The sequence below is a fragment of the Patella vulgata genome, chromosome 4 (genome assembly GCF_932274485.2).
Source record: "Patella vulgata chromosome 4, xgPatVulg1.2, whole genome shotgun sequence".
Lineage (NCBI taxonomy): Eukaryota > Metazoa > Mollusca > Gastropoda > Patellidae > Patella > Patella vulgata.
In genome coordinates, this window is record NC_065882.2 from 73,863,859 (window position 1) to 73,882,191 (window position 18,333).

The following is an 18,333-nucleotide window of genomic DNA, read 5'->3' on the forward strand; positions in this document are numbered from 1 at the left end:
GCCTAGCCTCAATCATCATTACTAAAGTCTGTACAATTAAAAACATGTCTCGATTGTCCATTTCATGATTAAATCATGAATGAAAGTTGAGCAGCAAATCGGATCATGATCCAATAAATATCGCAAACTAGCATTGACATCTAGAGTTGACTATGGTCTGGATAAGTTAATTAATGTCTAATTAATAATTTAGATAACATTTCGAGCCTAAAGAAAGACCTGCAATGGGCAGATTTACCTCTTGCATAATGTATGTTTAATGCAAGTGTTTGTGGATGCCGGTGCTGGTTAACATGAATATTCATGAACTTTGTATATATGAATAGTAATGAGTTAATATATATATGAATAGTAATGAGCTAGTTGTCATGGTAAAGTGTACAGTAGTTTTCTGAACATCCAAAGTGATAACATGTATTGTAACGGCCTATGAATATATATATATATATAGTGTGGTCAATTAACACTGGAAACATGATTTTCAACAGGAATTACTTGGATTAATTTTTTTAACCAAAATTGTTTAGTCTAAATACTAACCTATACAAGCTTTGACATGTTGAAAACAAGCTTTGGTTAAATCTCCTAACAGTGCAAATGAACTCTGTCGAACTTCAGGCATCATATCCTTGAAAAGAAAATCACAAAATCATATTAAATTCTATATAGAATTCCAAACACAGGACCTCGGTTTTTCGTCCCAATTAACGACTAGACGGCCGTCCTTGTCAGGCCCTCAGTTCTGCACCAATGACAAGGGGAAACCACAACAGAAAAATCCTGTTGAACTTGGTCAGCTGACAATAGGACTGAACCTGCAAACTTCAGGCTAGCAAGCCAGCGCCTTCCTTTGGCACCATGACATCCACATGAACTGCTCTGTGTTGTTGGGGGCAGTCTAAGAAGCATTAGTTCCTGGCGAACCCAAGTGATAGTGATTTCATTTTGTTAGCAACAGTGCGATAATGAAGATATTTTGGTTATAAAAACTTCAAACGCTGCGACTAATACTATTTTTATCTATGCACCGTTCTACCACTGATATAAAGATTACATTATCCAGCCGGCTTAATTAGTGCAAAATAGAGGTACAAGTGATTTAAAGTTGAGCAAAATCTTAACTTAAGTCTCAGAATGCTTTGTGAACTCGGGGCGGGGCCTGGCCTCAACATTTAAGAGCAAAAGATTTAGATGAGCATTAAGTGAAATTAAGGATGAGTTATGGATATATTGTGACATTTTGAGTAAAACAAAGGAGGTATACTTCGATTTAAGTGGAAAAAAATTTGATCTGTCCGTTTTGGATTGTTCAAAACGTATTCTACACATACCTGCATACACTGGAAGAGAAGTTTCAAAATGGCGCTATTAGCAACAAGAGCTTCAATATTTCCCTCTAAACCTTCCGCTAGTCCACTCAATAAATCAAGGGCAACAATCATGAAATCCTTATCTGGTGGATCATACTGTTCCGGTTGTTGTAGATTAGCCTGGAATATATTTAAATCAATATAATTTTTAAAGGACAATGTTGGTGTCAACCAACATTACATATGTACCAGTTATCGCTCTCCAGTTCAGCCAGTAACATTAACTGTTAGCGGCACTTCACGAATCTTCAAATCTTTGTCACGGATCAACCGTAACAAAGATCTCTGTTAAAAGTATATTTGGAACGTGTTTAACTAGTTCTATCACATATGTAATATATTGGTGGACGCCAACATTGTCCTTTAAAAGTGTGATGGATTTTTTTTTTTCATAGAAAACTTGGACGTAACACCTAGAACAATACAGACAATTTACCCACTCAGCCAATTTTACAGATCAAATAGACAAGTATTATTGTAATTTTTGTTTTACAGATCATATAGATAAATTTTTAACAGAACATTTTGACAAGTATTTAAAAAAAAAGAAAAGAAAAAAAAGAAAAGAAAAAAAAGAAGCATATAATAAAGATTATTTCATAAACTGAGATCAGACAGTAGGAAGATTTTTTATCATCTTTTATTCTACATATTTTAGGATGCTGAAAGTTTTACATCATTTCTCAGTTAGAAATAGGAATGGGTGGAAGCGGCCAGTTACCTAATCAACAAGTTACTAATTGGAAGCGGCCAGTTTCCTAATAATATTAAAGTCTACAATCAGTGAGTCTAAAACTATTTTTGCTGAGAAAAATTTACATTCATTTTTTAGTTTTATATAAAACAGTTGATAAGTCCCGTTGATAAAGGTATGTGAATATTTCAATAACATGTTCGCAAGCAGTAATGTCTAGAACAGGAATGTCCAGAAGTTGGAGACAACCCATGAATTTAGGTAGACACTCCTCGTCACATACAAGTAAAGAATTGAAACCATTCCATAATGTATGCACTAGTACACTCTAGTTCTATAGATGTTGACTGATAGTTTAATTGTATACTTACATAGTTTTGATTGAGAGTTTGTTCTACGAGAGACACACATCGTCTGTAGACAGGTTCACAGTAGGGTAAGAAACCAGATTGTAGAGCTGTAGCGACACTTGAAAGACACTGAAATAAGAAATTAAATGTGTTTAACTATTACGGGGAACATTTGCTTGGACAGTGGTGTTTCCGAACTAGATATCAAAGTCCAATGTGAACACCAATGTATGCATACTTTTCTCTTCCATCTGGTCTAATGAAGATGGGCATAACCCATGCTGTGTGATATAGTAAATTTTTGCTGACAGATGTGCCAGGCCTACTCATAATTTGAATACCAAATGTAAAGGGATCTTTATAATGTACATAGGACCTGTTTTTTTTTTTTTTATCCAATCTGAAGGACTAGACAAGGGGAAACCTGGAGTAATATCTATATGAAATCCCGGACCTCCAGGTTTGTAAAAGCCATTATGTTTTTCTTACCTCAAGTAGTGGAAAAAGATCTTTATCTTCATCTTTCAACATATTCCATTTATTGATTAACGGTGGCATCAACATTTTAACATATTCCTGAAAATATATTTTGATGTTAGAAATGAAATGGAGTTTAACATCTGAAGTTTGTGCATTGACAGGAATCGTACCGATATATCCCTCGACGGCCTGAAACCACTGTTCCCTAAATCACCCTAGAAACGTTAATAGCTGTCCGGGTTGCATGACCATATAATAGTTCTTGGATGCAAGTGATGGGGTTTAACAGCGACGCTATAGCCTACTCTTATATCAAATTCCAACTGAGTAAGAATCTTTTACAAGCACGACAATGTGCACACAGGGCCTTGGTTTTTCGTACCATCCGAACGACAAGACAGCATGTCCTTGTCAGGCCCTCTGTCCTACACCAATGACAAGGGGAAATCCCGATGAACTTTCTCGACCAACACAAGGATCGAACCGCGACCTTCAGGCTAGCAAGCCAGCATCTAACTCACAGTTCTTGGACGCACCACAGCTATTTATGTGACTGGTGCAGTCTAAGGAGCATTAGTTTCTGGCTGTAATAAGTGATACACAATTTCAGTTTGTTAGCAACAGTGCGATAATGAAGATATTTTGGTTATAAAAACTTCAAACGCTGCGACTATTACTATTTTTATCTATGCACCGTTCTACCACTGATATAAAGATCACATTATCCAGCCGGCTTAATTAGTGCAATAAAAGCAAACTGATCAGTAGTAAATATTCCCTTTACTCCCAATATTACCGATATGGATGACATTGGGTTGACAGGGCTTGCCACGAGACGCGAGCAGTTGCTCGCGCAAATCTACATTTACGCGAGCGGTTTGTTGCTCGCGCAAAATTTTAAGAAAACCCTGTAAAAATAATCAAAATATTGACAAGTTTATTGCCGAAACTAAACCAACAATGTCAATAACTTCATAAATTCGTCTGTCAAACTGAGATTCACCCAGCTGCACGCGGCATTTCCTCCTTAAATTTGATTGACTAAAAAGTTACTCAGCACTCTTGTTACTAAAAATACACTTTAGACCTGAACGTTATGACTGGTTTTCCTACGAACACCAGTAACGAACGCGTGATAATCGAGTCTAAAGTAAAGAATATTTACATCCGGCATTAGGCATTCACGCTAAATGAACACGTTTCAAACTAATATTTATCGGTATTTCCTATTTTATCAGAACTTCGGTTTTTATTCCATTGTGCAGTCGTATAATTTTCAATCTAAGCGTAATAATGGCCAAAGGCAACCTGATTGCCCTATCCACATTTATTTCGTGGGGTGAAGAAATCCATACGGAAATTGGTTTTAATAAAGAAGAGTACGTATGACTGTCAAAAACAGAAAGCGATGGTCACACATGTTTACTGCAAACTTTGTGCCAGGAATAGCAATTTTCTTATGATTTTAAATTGAAACAATGTTAGAAAATGTGTGCTCACGCAAACAACATTTTGCGTGAGCAATTTTTATTGCTCGCCTTGCTCGCCCAAACCTAAATTTGCGTGAGCAGTCATCTGCTCGCCATCAATTTATTCGTGGCCAGCCCTGGTTGAGTTAATTACCACTCGTTATCAAGATTGAGTAGTAAATATTCTCTTTATTCCCAATAGGGATGACATTGGGTTGAGTTGATTACCACTCGTTAAATGGTCAGCTATAAATTGGGCACAAATACAAATTAGAAGATTTTTGGTGATTATGAAGAATTTTCAAAGTTTTGATATTGACTTAATGTTAAAGAAATTAATGCTAAATACACAAGATTAAATGATAAATGGGGTTACAGTGTTAGATTTGCCAGATGGAAAATGATTGGTATTAACCCATTTCTTTTTTTATTTTAATTTATCTAAGCGTTTTTACATGTGTCTGAGTTATTCACATGTGTCAAGTGCTAAAGGGTTAGTGTTAAATTCTTTGTGGTCAATTTCACTTTAAGTTGGTCAATACAGGCAAATATGACAAAACGATAAAATGAAACAGAGTTTAAAGTCCTTGTTTTCCGCACTGACCAGGTTAATGAAAACAGACATAGGCCATACAGTGTTCTATGAGGGAAATCTTTAACAGCCTACTTCAAATTCCAACTGTCAAGGGTTCTTTTACATGCACCAGGGCTGTCGGTAATTTTTCAAAGATGATTAGCAGCACTGCTAATCAAAAAGTCCAATTTTGCCAAATTTGATTAGCAAATTTAAAAATTGATTAGCAGTTTTTCAGTTTCAAATCAACATAAAACACCTAAATAACAAGATTATTTTAATTTTAATTGATAGCAAATGATTAGATTTCATTCTTAAGATTTTTTTAGAATTTTAGCACTTCTACAGCTAGCTGTGAACATTTCTGAATGAATGTAGACTTTTGTTAGGCCTTATGTCTGAAGCCAATTCTTGGCAGTGGCTTCTTATTTCTTCGTTAGAAAACAATTTCGTCTGCTTTTTATCTTGTGTTATTATTTTTGTTCAATCGGAAGCACACGGTATTTTACGAATAATCTCGATTAACTAGACACCCGCGATATAAACAATAATAGTTTACGGGAATTCTTACTTTGATTTCTCACTTTACAATACGTTTACACGTATTTATTTTTTATATTTTATTTATAATACGTGGGGGATACACTGAATTTGGTTTTTTTCAAATTGAATACTGATATAATTACTCGAAATTGACATGTCTCGCAACGTGAGTGGTACTACTTGATTCCCTATTTCCGGTTTAATAGTCCTGATTCATAGAGTTATGTCCCTGTATCATATAGTATCATGAATTGAGTCTGGGTAGTTCGAGAAGAAAATGTCACACGGAGAATTCCGTTTTGTTTATAAAATTTATTTGATATTTTATACACGTTGAAAGTGTTGAGAAATGTGGATAGCAACGGACAAAATATATATCGCAAATTGCGCTGCGATACAGGTTGTCGGCAGCCCTGACATGCACACCAGTGGGTACACAGAATGTCAGATTTTTCGTTCAATTCTAAACGACTCGACGCTTTCTCAGCCAACACCACCTGCTCACCAGCGTCCAATTGAGCCCCTGCAGCTCCCGCCAAACAATGAGTCTTGGTTAAAACATTTCTCAGATTTAGTAGATTCTTTCAGATTATTAAAATCAGAGTTGGATTGTATAAATCATCATAGAAACAAAGTTTTATACTTGACTTATAGCAACAACTCGGGTGTTGGGTGCCAAGATCATGAATAAATTTGACAAAAAAATTCCCCACACGAATGATTACAGTGTAAAACATCCTGCAATTTTGGGTATCAACAATCTCTTAAGTGGTCAACAAGCAAATACTAGTATAGCAAATAGTATCCAATATCTCAATTCTGGACATAAATTGGGGTTGATTACAAACTACATTTAATTTAGAAAAACACTTTCACAGAATCAAAAGACTGAAAAGTTACATGTTCAGTTCTAGATATAGGAATGATGCAAGTTTCAAACAACTGTTTCATAAAGATTAAATGCTGTCAATCCACCAGACCTATTTTTTGTCCCATCTAAACTAGGTGTTTTTTCCCTTTGCTGGACCTCCATCCTGCTCCCCTGATCAACAAGAACCAGTCTAGAAAAAACTACGAAAACTTTCTCTGCTATAACCTTGGCTGGAAATACTCAGTGAGCCACTAGAGATAGCTATGATATTAAGTTTTAACAGTTACTTGTGGATTCACGTGGAAGACAGGTCTTAGGACGGTCAAGAGAGAGAGAAATGGGGTTTAACGTCCACTCGACACAAATTAGGTTATTTCGGGACTTACACATGGTTTAATTTTATTTCAATAATTCGCTTGCGCGTAGGGGTCTTTAGCACTGGGAGGAAACCGGAGGACCTGGAGAAAACCCACGAGGTTGGACAGGCGACCCTACTCCTTGCCACGTACAACCGGGGATTCGAAACCACGCCAGTTGACTCAATGACAGACTTTATGGTACAGCGCACACGTGCTAACCATTCGGCCATCCACCCCCCCCCCCCCTAGGACGGTCAAAACAATCCAGCTACTTTTGTAGTTTGTACTACAGTTTGATCCAGTTTTTAGGATAATATATTTGTTAGCAACAGTGCGATAATGAAGATATTTTGGTTATAAAAACTTCAAACGCTGCGACTATTACTATTTTTATCTATGCACCGTTCTACCACTGATATAAAGATTATATTATCCAGCCGGCTTAATTAGTGCAATAAAAGCAAACGGATCAGTAGTAAATGTTCGCTTAGGCTAAAGATTACATTATCCAGCCGGCTTAATTAGTGCAAAGTCAAAACTCGGTTTCCTTTTTGTTTTGTCATAAAATTTCATATTCAATTTCAATCTTGTTGGGTAACTGAAAGAAATAGAACTTGATACTAGCACAAAATCATGTTTTCATTACATTCTTTAACTGTGGAAGACAACCACAGAACTTGCAGCGCATGGGGAAATCTAAAGCTTGATGTCTGGAAAACCATAACACAAATATTCAAACAAGCTAAATTTTGAACACTCACCTCCTTGTTCAAATGATGGCCGACTGAGTCGGCTAGTGTTCCAATAGCATCGTACAAAATTAACAAGTTCTTGTGCTGAAAAATATTAAACGTGAATTCATTTGACGGTTTGTGAAATGGTTTAAGCTCTGATCAATTTAATTTTAAACTGAGATCAGACAGTAGGAAGATTTTTATCATCTTTTATTCTACATATTTTAGGATGCTGATAGTTTTACATCATTTCTCAGTTAGAAACACTCTAAGTATACTTAATATGGTATATGAATATTTCAATAATGTTTTCGGAAGTGGGAGACAACCCATGAAGTAAGGTAGATGATGCCACTCCTCATCATTTTTCTCCTTGTTAAGAATTAGAGAGAGAAGTGTCAGAAAACATGGTTTAACACCCACTCAACACAAACTACGTCATTTCTGGACTAACATAAGGTTCAACTTAATATCAATAAATCGCTTTTACATAGGGTGTTGAGCTATGGGAAGTAACCGGCAGATCAAAAGCAACCCTGCGAGGTTGGACAGGCGACCCAACTGCTTTTCAAGTTAGGGATCGAAACCACACCACTTGACTCAATGACAGACCTTGTGATCTAAATTGCACCCTTTTCTTTTCATCTGAACGACTAGACCCCGTCCTACACCATTAACTAGGGGGAAAACACAGCAAAATCCTGAAGAACTGTCTCGGCTTACACAGGAATCGAACCACTTTGAAGGGATGCCACATTCACTCTGCCAATAATCATTCATAGAGCCACAAGCTTTTATGTCATTCAATTCAGTCAGCCGGAGGTGTATCATTTATAAAACAAATGACTAAATCAAAGCTCTCATCATCTTGAATGACATTACTATAACCATTTGTGTTGTTCATGGGGTTTAACATCTGCTTTCACCAAAGGTGATACCGCAGACAAATTTATCCGCACATGTGCAGGGATACTTTCTGTTGGAGGAAACCGGAGTACCTAAGAGTAAACCTGCAAGGTTGAGAAGCCACCTTATCTCCAAGTCACATAGTTACCCTTAGAGATCGAAACCACGACCACAAGGTGACTGGCCAGTTAAAGAGCTCAAAGCCCTACATGATAAGACTACTTGAGCCCATCCCATGTGTTGTGATAATTAAATACAACATACCTGGTATTTACTGAAAGCATAAACCAATGTTTCTAGAATAAACGAAAGATAGGGAACCAATTCCGTACAAGCCTCCTCTTCTAATGTGGCGAATGCAGAACATGCGGCCTCCTGAACCCGTTTGTTGCCATCTAATACTCTCTTCAACAACTGAAATGGTTTAGAAGAATTAAATATTAAAAATAGCTCATTAAATGCAAGACATACCGAGAAACATCAATAATTTTAAGTTATTCATTCAATTCAGTCAGCCGGAGGTGTATCATTTATAAAACAAATGATTAAATCAAAGCTCTCATCATCTAGAATGATTATCAAAAAAAAAAACACAAACCAGGACTGAACAATTTTCTAAGCTTAAAAGCTGCTGGTCATTTGCTTTTTTTGGAAATATCTAATGTACTCAAATTGCTTATAAATCTAATATTTAACTAAGAAGACAAAATCACAATATTAATCTGCCTTGGATTCAATTGGATTAATTAAGAGGCACATCAAAAGATTTTAGTGAAGGTTATAGGCGACACTGCCTTGTTTTTATCACATATCTTTGTAAATACTGAACAGGATACAATAATTTTTGGACATAAGAGATTGGACAATATTGTAGTTTGCTAGGGATTAAAAATTCAACAAATGATGACCAAAGGCTTTAATGGAGTACATGGTAAATACCAGGGATTTATGCAAATTAACTCGAGTTAACAGGGTTATCTTTTACATCATTTTTAATTCAAAAACTGAACAGCAGAATCACGGAAGAGAAATGAAATGGGGTTTAACGTCCTACTGTTCTGCTCAGATTGACTTAATAAAGACGGGCATACGCCATGCAGTGTGCAATGAAGGAAATTTTGCCCATGCAGTGGCACTATGGCCTACTCTTATATCGAATTCCAACTGCCAAGGGATCTTTTACATGCACACCAATGTACCTGTTTTTCATCCCATCCGAATTACTAGATGGCTGTCCTCGTCAGGCCCTCCATCCTGCATCACTGATAAGGGGGAACCACGCCGGAAAATCACAATGAACATTCTCGGCCAATGAAGGGATCTAACACGCAACCTCCAGACTAAAGAGCCTTCATCTTACTCACTTAGCCACCTGAGCTCCAGATTATTTTTATCTAAATTTATCTAGAACTCCAGAAATCTGTTTATAGGATATGTCATTCAGTTCAGTCAGCCGGAGGTGTATCATTTATAAAACAAATGACAAAATCAAAGCTCTCATCATCTTGAATGATTATCAAAAAAAAAAACCCCACAACCCAGACTGAACAATTTTCTGAGCTTAAAAGTTGCTAGTCATTTGCTTTTTTTGGACAATATCTAATGTACTCAAATGGCTTATAAATCTAATGTTTAACTAAGAAAACAAAATCACAATATTAATTTGCCTTGGATTCAAATGGTTTAATGAAAAGATTTTAGTGAAGATTATAGGCGTCACTGCTTTTTTTTTTCTTTTTTTTTTAAATCACATTATGTTGTTCCGACAAGGATGCTGAATTATAACATATCTGAACAGGATACAACAATTTTTGGACATTTAGAGATTGGACTTTCACAATATTGTAGTTTGCTAGGGATTAAAAAATTCAACAAATGATGACCAAAGGCTTTAATGGAGAACATAGTAAATACCAGGCCTTTATGAAAATAAACTCGAGTTAACAGCGTTATCTTTTACATCATTTTTAATTAAAAAACTGAACAGCAGAAGCACCTAACAAGAGAGAAAAGGGATTTAACGTCCACTTGACACAAACTAGGTCATTAAGGGACTACCACATGGTTCAATCCCATTTCAATAATTCACTTGAGGGTAGGGGTCTTTAGCAGTGGGAGGAAACAGCAGGACCCAGAGAAAACCCACGAGGTTGGACAAGCAACACTATTCCTTGTCACCTACAACCGAAACCACACCAGTTGACTCTGCCATCCAACCCCCGACCTAACAGAGGGGCGACAGAAAAATATTACCAATGTAAAATGTCCGTTCAGCTCAACTATATTTGATAATAAATGAATCACTATAGTTTATCACAGATTGATTGAAGCTTAATATAAATGCAGTCTGTACAATAATAAAAAACCCAATTCAGACTTATTTTTACCTAAAATTCCAGATATTTGTTTTTTTAATAGAAGACTTTATGTCCTTCAATTCAGTCAGCCGGAGGTGTATCATTTATAAAACAAATGACTAAATCAAAGCTCTCATCATCTTGAATGACATAATTACAATTGGAGTTCAAAAGTCTCATTGGTTTTGAAGGATTACCTTATTTTTGGCATTCTAGAGAGACATTTCTCGTAAAGAATATTCATGAATTCCGATAGGAAATTACATGTAACAATTACGCGACCAGCTAAACCATCCTGTTAAATTCAAGTTAAGTAGTTTGTTAACACCACTGACCACCAAAATCCTGGAGGAACTTTCTTAGCTAATACCAGGAAAGAAACATGCAACTTGACTCAAAGACGGACCTTAACCTTATGATCTAAAGTGCATGAATTAGATCAGAGTATTGAGACTAAAAAAAAAAATAACCCGCTTACCTCAGTCATCAAAGGTTTAAGATACTGTTCATGTGGCTGACCAACAACCCAATGTGCATATCGACTCAATGTCCAGCATGTGATTGAACGAACCAAGGCCTTCTTATCAGACAAACAGCCAATCAGGTAAGGGATGAGTTCTGGCAGGTGGGGCATCATTCCCGCCATACAGCCCTCTGCAATGGCTCCGAGAACCAGTATGCCAGATTCTTTGATTTCCCATTCCTCGTGAAACAATGTTTCTTTTAGAATAGGAAGAAGAATCGGCAGAACGCCTTCATGAAAAACATTGGCTAATACATCTAAAGCTGCTGCAGAACATTTACCTGAAATAATTACAAGTTTGTTTTGTTAAAATTCATAATCTTATTTTCTTTTTGCAAAAGTTTGTTTCATTTTATTCTTTCATGTCATTTAATTCAGTAGGTCTCCAAGATGTCATTTAGCAACAAATGAATAAAACTTTCATCATTTTAAATGACATGAAAGAAATGGGTTTAATTTCAGGACTAACATAGCTAGATCACTTTTTTTGGGTTAAAAATAAATCTGTCGATTTTATCTTGGTTTGTTTTGTGGGATAACAATCTGTCATTGTTCTTCCATAAGTAGGCGTTATAGTTTAATCTGTCATCTATAATGTAGATAAAACCAGTGTTGAGATTAACAGATTTTGTTTTCCACTGTTAATTAACTAAGTCAAAATTTAAAAACATTTGTAATAATGTGACCCGTCATTTAACATTTCTTAAGAAATAACATTAGATCAACACAACTGACGCTAAAGAGGCAGTTAAAAGTTGAACTCAACCCAGCTTATGACCAGTTCCCAAATGATTACAGGGTAGACTGACCCCATGCATAATCCAGACTATGTTCTACTATTAGGCCATAAATAGCCAAAGCATGTGGAAAGTTTACACCTAATGAACAGCTAACTACATTCGACAACAAGATGAACAAACCCCAGATTAATAGTCCCTTGTTTTGACTGAAAGACAGCAGACAATTAAGGGAATGTAATGATATTCCGTCTCCAATTGAAATCTACCAACTAAAAAGATCCTCAATGCATCATTAAGTCATTTAATTCAGTAGGTCTCCAAGATGTCATTTAATTCAGTAGGTCTCCAAGATGTCATTTATCAACAAATGAATAGAAAACTTTCATCATCTTAAATGACATGACAAAAATAATGAAAACTAGTCCTTTATCTCCGATTTATTGTTTTGCGTCAAATGGAAGAATTTTTTTTATTATAGCCACTGCCACCTTTTAATTTTTATATATATATATATTTTTTTTAATTAAATGTTATATTTAACCAATTTGAGTACTTTTTAACATTGTTAAGCTGTGAAAAAAGATGTCTTAGAAAAATGTGAATGTCGATTAGTTGTTTCAAGAACAAAGATGGGCTTACGCCTTGCAGTATGTTATGCAGGAGATTCGTTTCCTGTGGTCTTCCTGATAACTCTTCATACAATTCCAAGTGTTAAGGGTTCTTTTACTAGCATGCCAACATGTACACAGAATCTAAATATTAAGGCCACTTGCAGATTTCATTAGGCTCACAAGATGTAAACAGGGTAAGGGCTCGTGAATGTTGTTGAGGATTGTGGGTAAGGCTTAGCACTAGCCCTGTTTACATACTGTGACTGTGACAAAATCTGCTGGTTGCCTTAATATTTAGATCTAACAGTACCACAGGTACTCTTTTCATCTGAACGACTAGACACGGTTTTGTGTCGGGGCCCTCCCCCGTCCTACACCATTAACTAGGGGAAAACACAGGAATTAAACCACTTTGAAGGTACGCGTCATTCACTCGGCCAATAATCAGAGCCATAAGTTTTTATGTCATTCAATTCAGTCAGCCGGAGGTGTATCATTTATAAAACAAATGACTAAATCAAAGCTCTCATCATCTTGAATGACATAACCAATCAAGCTTATTTTTTCAAAATTGAAAATCAAACTTACGAAGGTTCCAATCTGACAAACTATCATCGTCATCATACCCTTCCTCGGACTCGCCATCCTGTAAAAGAAATTAACTATCTGTATTCACAATATGTTCTAATGTATTTTTCTTTGATAGTCGACTATATTGTTTCTGTTCTTGGGAGTTGTATGGCTAAGCCAAAAATTGTTCACTAGCCACCTGGGCCCTTATTCACGAAAATTTAAACTAAGTTACAACCGAAATTAAGAAATACTGCAACTTCATTGGATATATGCAAATTGATTTTACTGGTCAGCCAATCGAATTGCAGTATTTCTTAAAATTTCGATTGTATCTTAGTTTAAGTTTTCGTGAATAAGGGCCCTGAATCTGAAGTTAATATTTCAGTAAGCAAAATCCATTTTGAAGGGCTACCAAGTACCTTTTGTTTTCTGAAAGAAATAAGTGGAATTTATACTAGATTCTCCAGAAGAACCAAAATTCAAATTGGTGTAGCTAGACTTATTTTTGCTTCTTATAATTAGAAATATTTTGGGTATTGAGTTGTCAAGAATAGAACCAAAATTGGATAAGACCCCAAAAAACTGAGATCAGACAGTAGGAAGATTTTTATCATCTTTTATTCTACATATTTTAGGATGCTGAATGTTTTACATCATTTCTCAGTTCGTCCATCAATTCAGAAAATACAACACTTATTTATTTAGACATTTTATAAATAATATTCAGTTAAGTCTACAATACAACAGGACAGTTTTGGCCAAGGCAGAGGGATTTCTGGTCACTTATGAATTAATTCTAGCTGTGCTCATCTATATACAGAAATATGGCACACTTTGCTTGCAAGCCTTGTCGACAGTACTTAAAAAGTGAGTAGCCGGTTTAGAAATCTCTGAAGGTTCTTTTCGGGCACATTCCAATAAAACTAATTTTTTTACCTCATCCGCATCCTCTTGACGTTTTTGACTGTGGGTTTTAGATTTATGAAATCGTGGTTTTATGTCCGATTCTTTATCTGGTATCATTTCATCTTCTTCCACATCACCCTAGTTTAAATAATATAAATACATGTAAGAAACTAAATAAAATGAAAATAAGGTTTAAAGAATTATTTTTATGAGGACAGCAGAGTTTCCACCTAGTGTCAAATTCCAAGTTCCTATCTCATTAGATCTACGAAAGATTTTAATATAACCAAGCTCTCCAATTCGGTGAATAATAAACAGACTAATCAAAATGTAAACATGGTGTTGTAATTGTACCAGAGCTACTTCTTGAACAGACATAATTTCTACCCAAGAACGGAAAGCGCTGAAGTTAATCTCCTTTCGTGTTTGTCTGTTGAATACATGGAAACTCAACAGGTGTTTCTAGAAAGGTTCTCGTTACAAAATTGCCCCCCCCCCCCCAATATTACTGAACAAATAAATTAATCTTTAAATAATGCTGATATTCAGACTATTGTAAATATCCAAATTGTCTGCAGGAAACCACACCAAAACCAATTTATTGTATCTGGGTCGGCGATTTGGACTTTAACACAGGTTTTTTTTTTAAAGTTTGGCTTCAGTAAAATTATTTGCCTTTCATTGACAAATTTGTATTGTTCCATAACCACCATCTGCTGCAAAAATCCCAGATTTTTCAAAGTTAAGGGTTGTGTTTGAATGTTGACTAAATGACAGAACAGCTAATTACTCCTCATCGACTGGAATAGAAATCACTACTATTCTATGGCTAAGTAAGGCAAGGACATGTGTCTTTCAATACCAATTTTTATTGGATCTATTTAGCCCCACACTATAAAATCAAATAACATTAGTTTTACCTTCAGTAGAATAATATCTATCTCTGAATACTTCATTCCTTTAACCAGAATAGGTATCAATCTTTCTATATGAGGTGATAAAACTTCTTTACAAATGGCCTGTTCTGCTAGTGATAACCAGAATTCACACGCCTCCAATGCTACACCATCATCGTTATCTTGAGTTCTTAGTAACATATACTGTAATACGACAAAAATATCAATTTAACGATTATTTAAAACATGATCAGCTATCGAACTACAATCTGTATTAGATGACAGACTGTATGTCTTCTACAGGTGATGTCACATCAAGGGGCGTCCATCATTGGCTCTATGGCGTATGCATTGTTTACTAAGATGTTGCGTTAACTGGTCTGGGCAGAATGGTGCCTTTTACTCATTTTATATGCCCATTTACACTAAGGCTTTTTTTTTCAAAAAGTGCCGCTCTTCAAGAAAAAGAACAAGATCAGTAGTTCTTGGGGACCAGTTCCCGATAGTTCATAAAAGTTTAATAATGATGGAAGTATTTGTATGTTCTAATTCAATAGTTCTCTCCTCCAAAATGTCATTTAATTCAGTAGGTCTCCAAGATGTCATTTATCAACAAATGAATAGAAAACTTTCATCATCTTGAATGACAGAAATATTGAAAACTTGTTATTAATCTTTTGAGTTATTGCATTGTTAGATCGATAAAAAAGCCAATGATGGCCATTTGAGGTACAATGTATTTTGAATCCCTTGCTTGCAAATGCAGAAATAATTAAACATGCATTATGCAAGAGCTAAATCTGCCTATCTGCAGGTCTTTCTTTAGGCCTGAAATCTTATCTAAATTATTAATTAGACATTAATTAACTTATCCAGACCATAATCAACTCTCGATGTCAAGGCTAGCCTTCGATATCAACTGGATTAGAATCCTATATGCTGCAAACGCTCATTGATAATTAAATCAAAACAATGGATAATCGAGACTATGCATTTTTAACGTGCTAACTTTAGTAATGATGAACGAGGCTAGGCGGAAATTTACAAAGCTGATCTCGGTTCATAGTGGACCAATTTGACTGAAATTTTCAACAAATTACCTTTACATTATCTAGTTTTTAACTCTTTATCTAATCTCCCATAATGTATCTTTAAAATTCAGCTCAGTACGTAAAATATGATGAATGAAAATCAACTTTCGTCATTCACTTCAGACAATATAAGCATCATTCGACATCCATTACAAGCTAGCGCTATATTTCTTATGAATTGAAGTTGGGAAATATCTATCCTTGATAATTTGGTTTTTGTTATTTTTGGACCAGGATCTGTTCCTGGGAGCGACGCTCTTATAAAATATTCCAAGATTCTGCCAATGATCGATAAGAGTTCTGTTCAATTATGGCTTCATATTAATTATACGAGAGAGAGGTCATATAGCCTATGTCTTTTCCTAAATCCCTTTCAGTTTTTTAATAAAATATTAAATATTTTCACTTGGGAGACAAATTGAATTCTCATAGTAACAATATTCATTCATGCCAAGGACAGTCCCATGATTTCAAAACTTGCAACCAAATGAATAATTCAGACAGATCTCAACCAATATTTAGTTTATCATTTTCTGTCCACTGTGTCATTAATCTTGTTTGGATGCCAGTGTTGAAATTTTGCAATGATCACTTAGATATTTTATGTTATTCAATTCAGTCAGCCGGAGGTGTATCATTTATAAAACAAATGACTAAATCAAAGCTCTCATCATCTTGAATGACATAAAAAAAAATCATTTAAATTTACTAATCAGGGGGTTGAAAAAGTATATTAAATCCTTTTAAATCCAAGTACAGTCATTGTTGTTTTCTTCTTATTTTTTTTTAATGTCCTTGATCAAGTTTGAGAGGTATACATTGCCTGAATCTTTATCAAGTAGTTTTTTGTTGCACACCTTACAACTGAAAATCAATCATTTTATTTTATATCATTGACAAATTGTCACAAATCACGGCTGTATAGACTCCACATCTTGTACCTCTTGCCTTATCAATGAAAGGAACCACGGTCTTTATTATAAACTCTCCTTATTTACCTTGTCCTAAATGGGAGTTTTTCAAATCAAGGAGAAACCCCAACCAAATACAGAAAACAAGGACTATATTTTCCTTGCAAACGAAATGAAATTTTTTATGGCATGTTATCTCCAACTGTGCTATATTTTGACAAAAGCAAGTTGATTTTAACTAGACAAATTATCTATATGATATATTGACAGTACTACCAGTGGCTATTTATAGATAGACATGTTTAAACAGATGTGACATCTATATATTAACATATTGATTGAAACATAAAATAGAATGTTATGTTGTCAACAGACCAACGTATGGTTATCTGTTTTATTAACTTGTGAACAATGCTAAAAGTGATGGAAGGAGAGAGGGGGAGGGAAGGGAGGAGGGAGGCAGAAATGGTATACAACTCCCACTTGACACAAACAAGGTCATTTTGGGACTAACATATGGTTATTTGTTCTATTAACTTGTGCACAATGCTAAAAGTGAGGGAAGGAGGGAGAGGGAGGGAGGAAGGAGGGAGAGAGATGGTGTACAACTTCCAAATGACACAAACAAGCTCATTCCGGGACTAATATGTGGTTCAATTCTATTTCAATAATTTACTTGAGTATAGTGGGAGGAAACCCACAAGGTAAAACAGGCAACCCTACTTCATGTCACGTACAAGCGGGGAATCTAAACCACGGCACTTCATTGAGTGACAGACCTTATGAGCTAATGTGCACACATTTATTCATTTGGCCACCCAAAACCCAGATAATTCAACATCAAATAATTCTTGTTTCTTGAGGAGCAATTTTGGCCAAACATCGCCGTTTCAGCTTATTTGAAGGATTTTAACACAGTATGGTCGTGATTTTTCAATTTATACCAATGACTACACACTACGTTTGCTGAAAGTAAACAATATTCATTACCTCGATAATATTATTGATATGTGGCATGAGCCTATCCATGCGAACTTCAACCAGCATAACCAGAGCTCGACAAACATTTTTACGAACATCGGTATCTTCGTCAGTAGCCAGGAAAAACAGATTCTAAAATATAAAATATCAGAGATTGAAGACAAACAATATTTTTCTGCATCTGCCTTGCTACTTTTGTAGTTTTAATGTATCAAATACATCAACAAGTCATTTTGTATTTCTGGATCAAAGATATTTCTCATAAAAAGTGACTGAAAGTTGAGTAAAAACTTAACCAAAGTCTGAGAATGCTTTGTAAATTCTATTCTATGAACTCCAATTGAAAGGGATCTTTTATTGGCACTACTTATTGTACAGTGTAGCTTGAAATGAA

General features: G+C 35.4%; 1 protein-coding gene across 2 annotated transcripts in view; it reads right to left on the minus strand.

The window, feature by feature from the left end:
- The window catches only part of LOC126819773 (transportin-1), a 49,525-nt gene that overhangs the window by 13,320 nt on the left and 17,872 nt on the right, over positions 1-18,333 (minus strand). The window contains exons 6-16 of one of the 2 annotated variants that reach the window (XM_050547992.2): positions 17,949-18,071; positions 14,981-15,160; positions 14,091-14,198; positions 13,170-13,227; positions 11,186-11,511; positions 8,615-8,764; positions 7,472-7,546; positions 2,904-2,990; positions 2,436-2,543; positions 1,332-1,490; positions 541-628 (exon numbers count right to left, since the gene is read on the minus strand). In XM_050547992.2, the coding sequence (XP_050403949.1) occupies positions 541-628; positions 1,332-1,490; positions 2,436-2,543; positions 2,904-2,990; positions 7,472-7,546; positions 8,615-8,764; positions 11,186-11,511; positions 13,170-13,227; positions 14,091-14,198; positions 14,981-15,160; positions 17,949-18,071 (1,462 nt within the window). The remainder of the gene's footprint in view (positions 1-540; positions 629-1,331; positions 1,491-2,435; positions 2,544-2,903; positions 2,991-7,471; positions 7,547-8,614; positions 8,765-11,185; positions 11,512-13,169; positions 13,228-14,090; positions 14,199-14,980; positions 15,161-17,948; positions 18,072-18,333) is intronic. The other variant, XM_050547993.2, reaches the window with a different exon arrangement.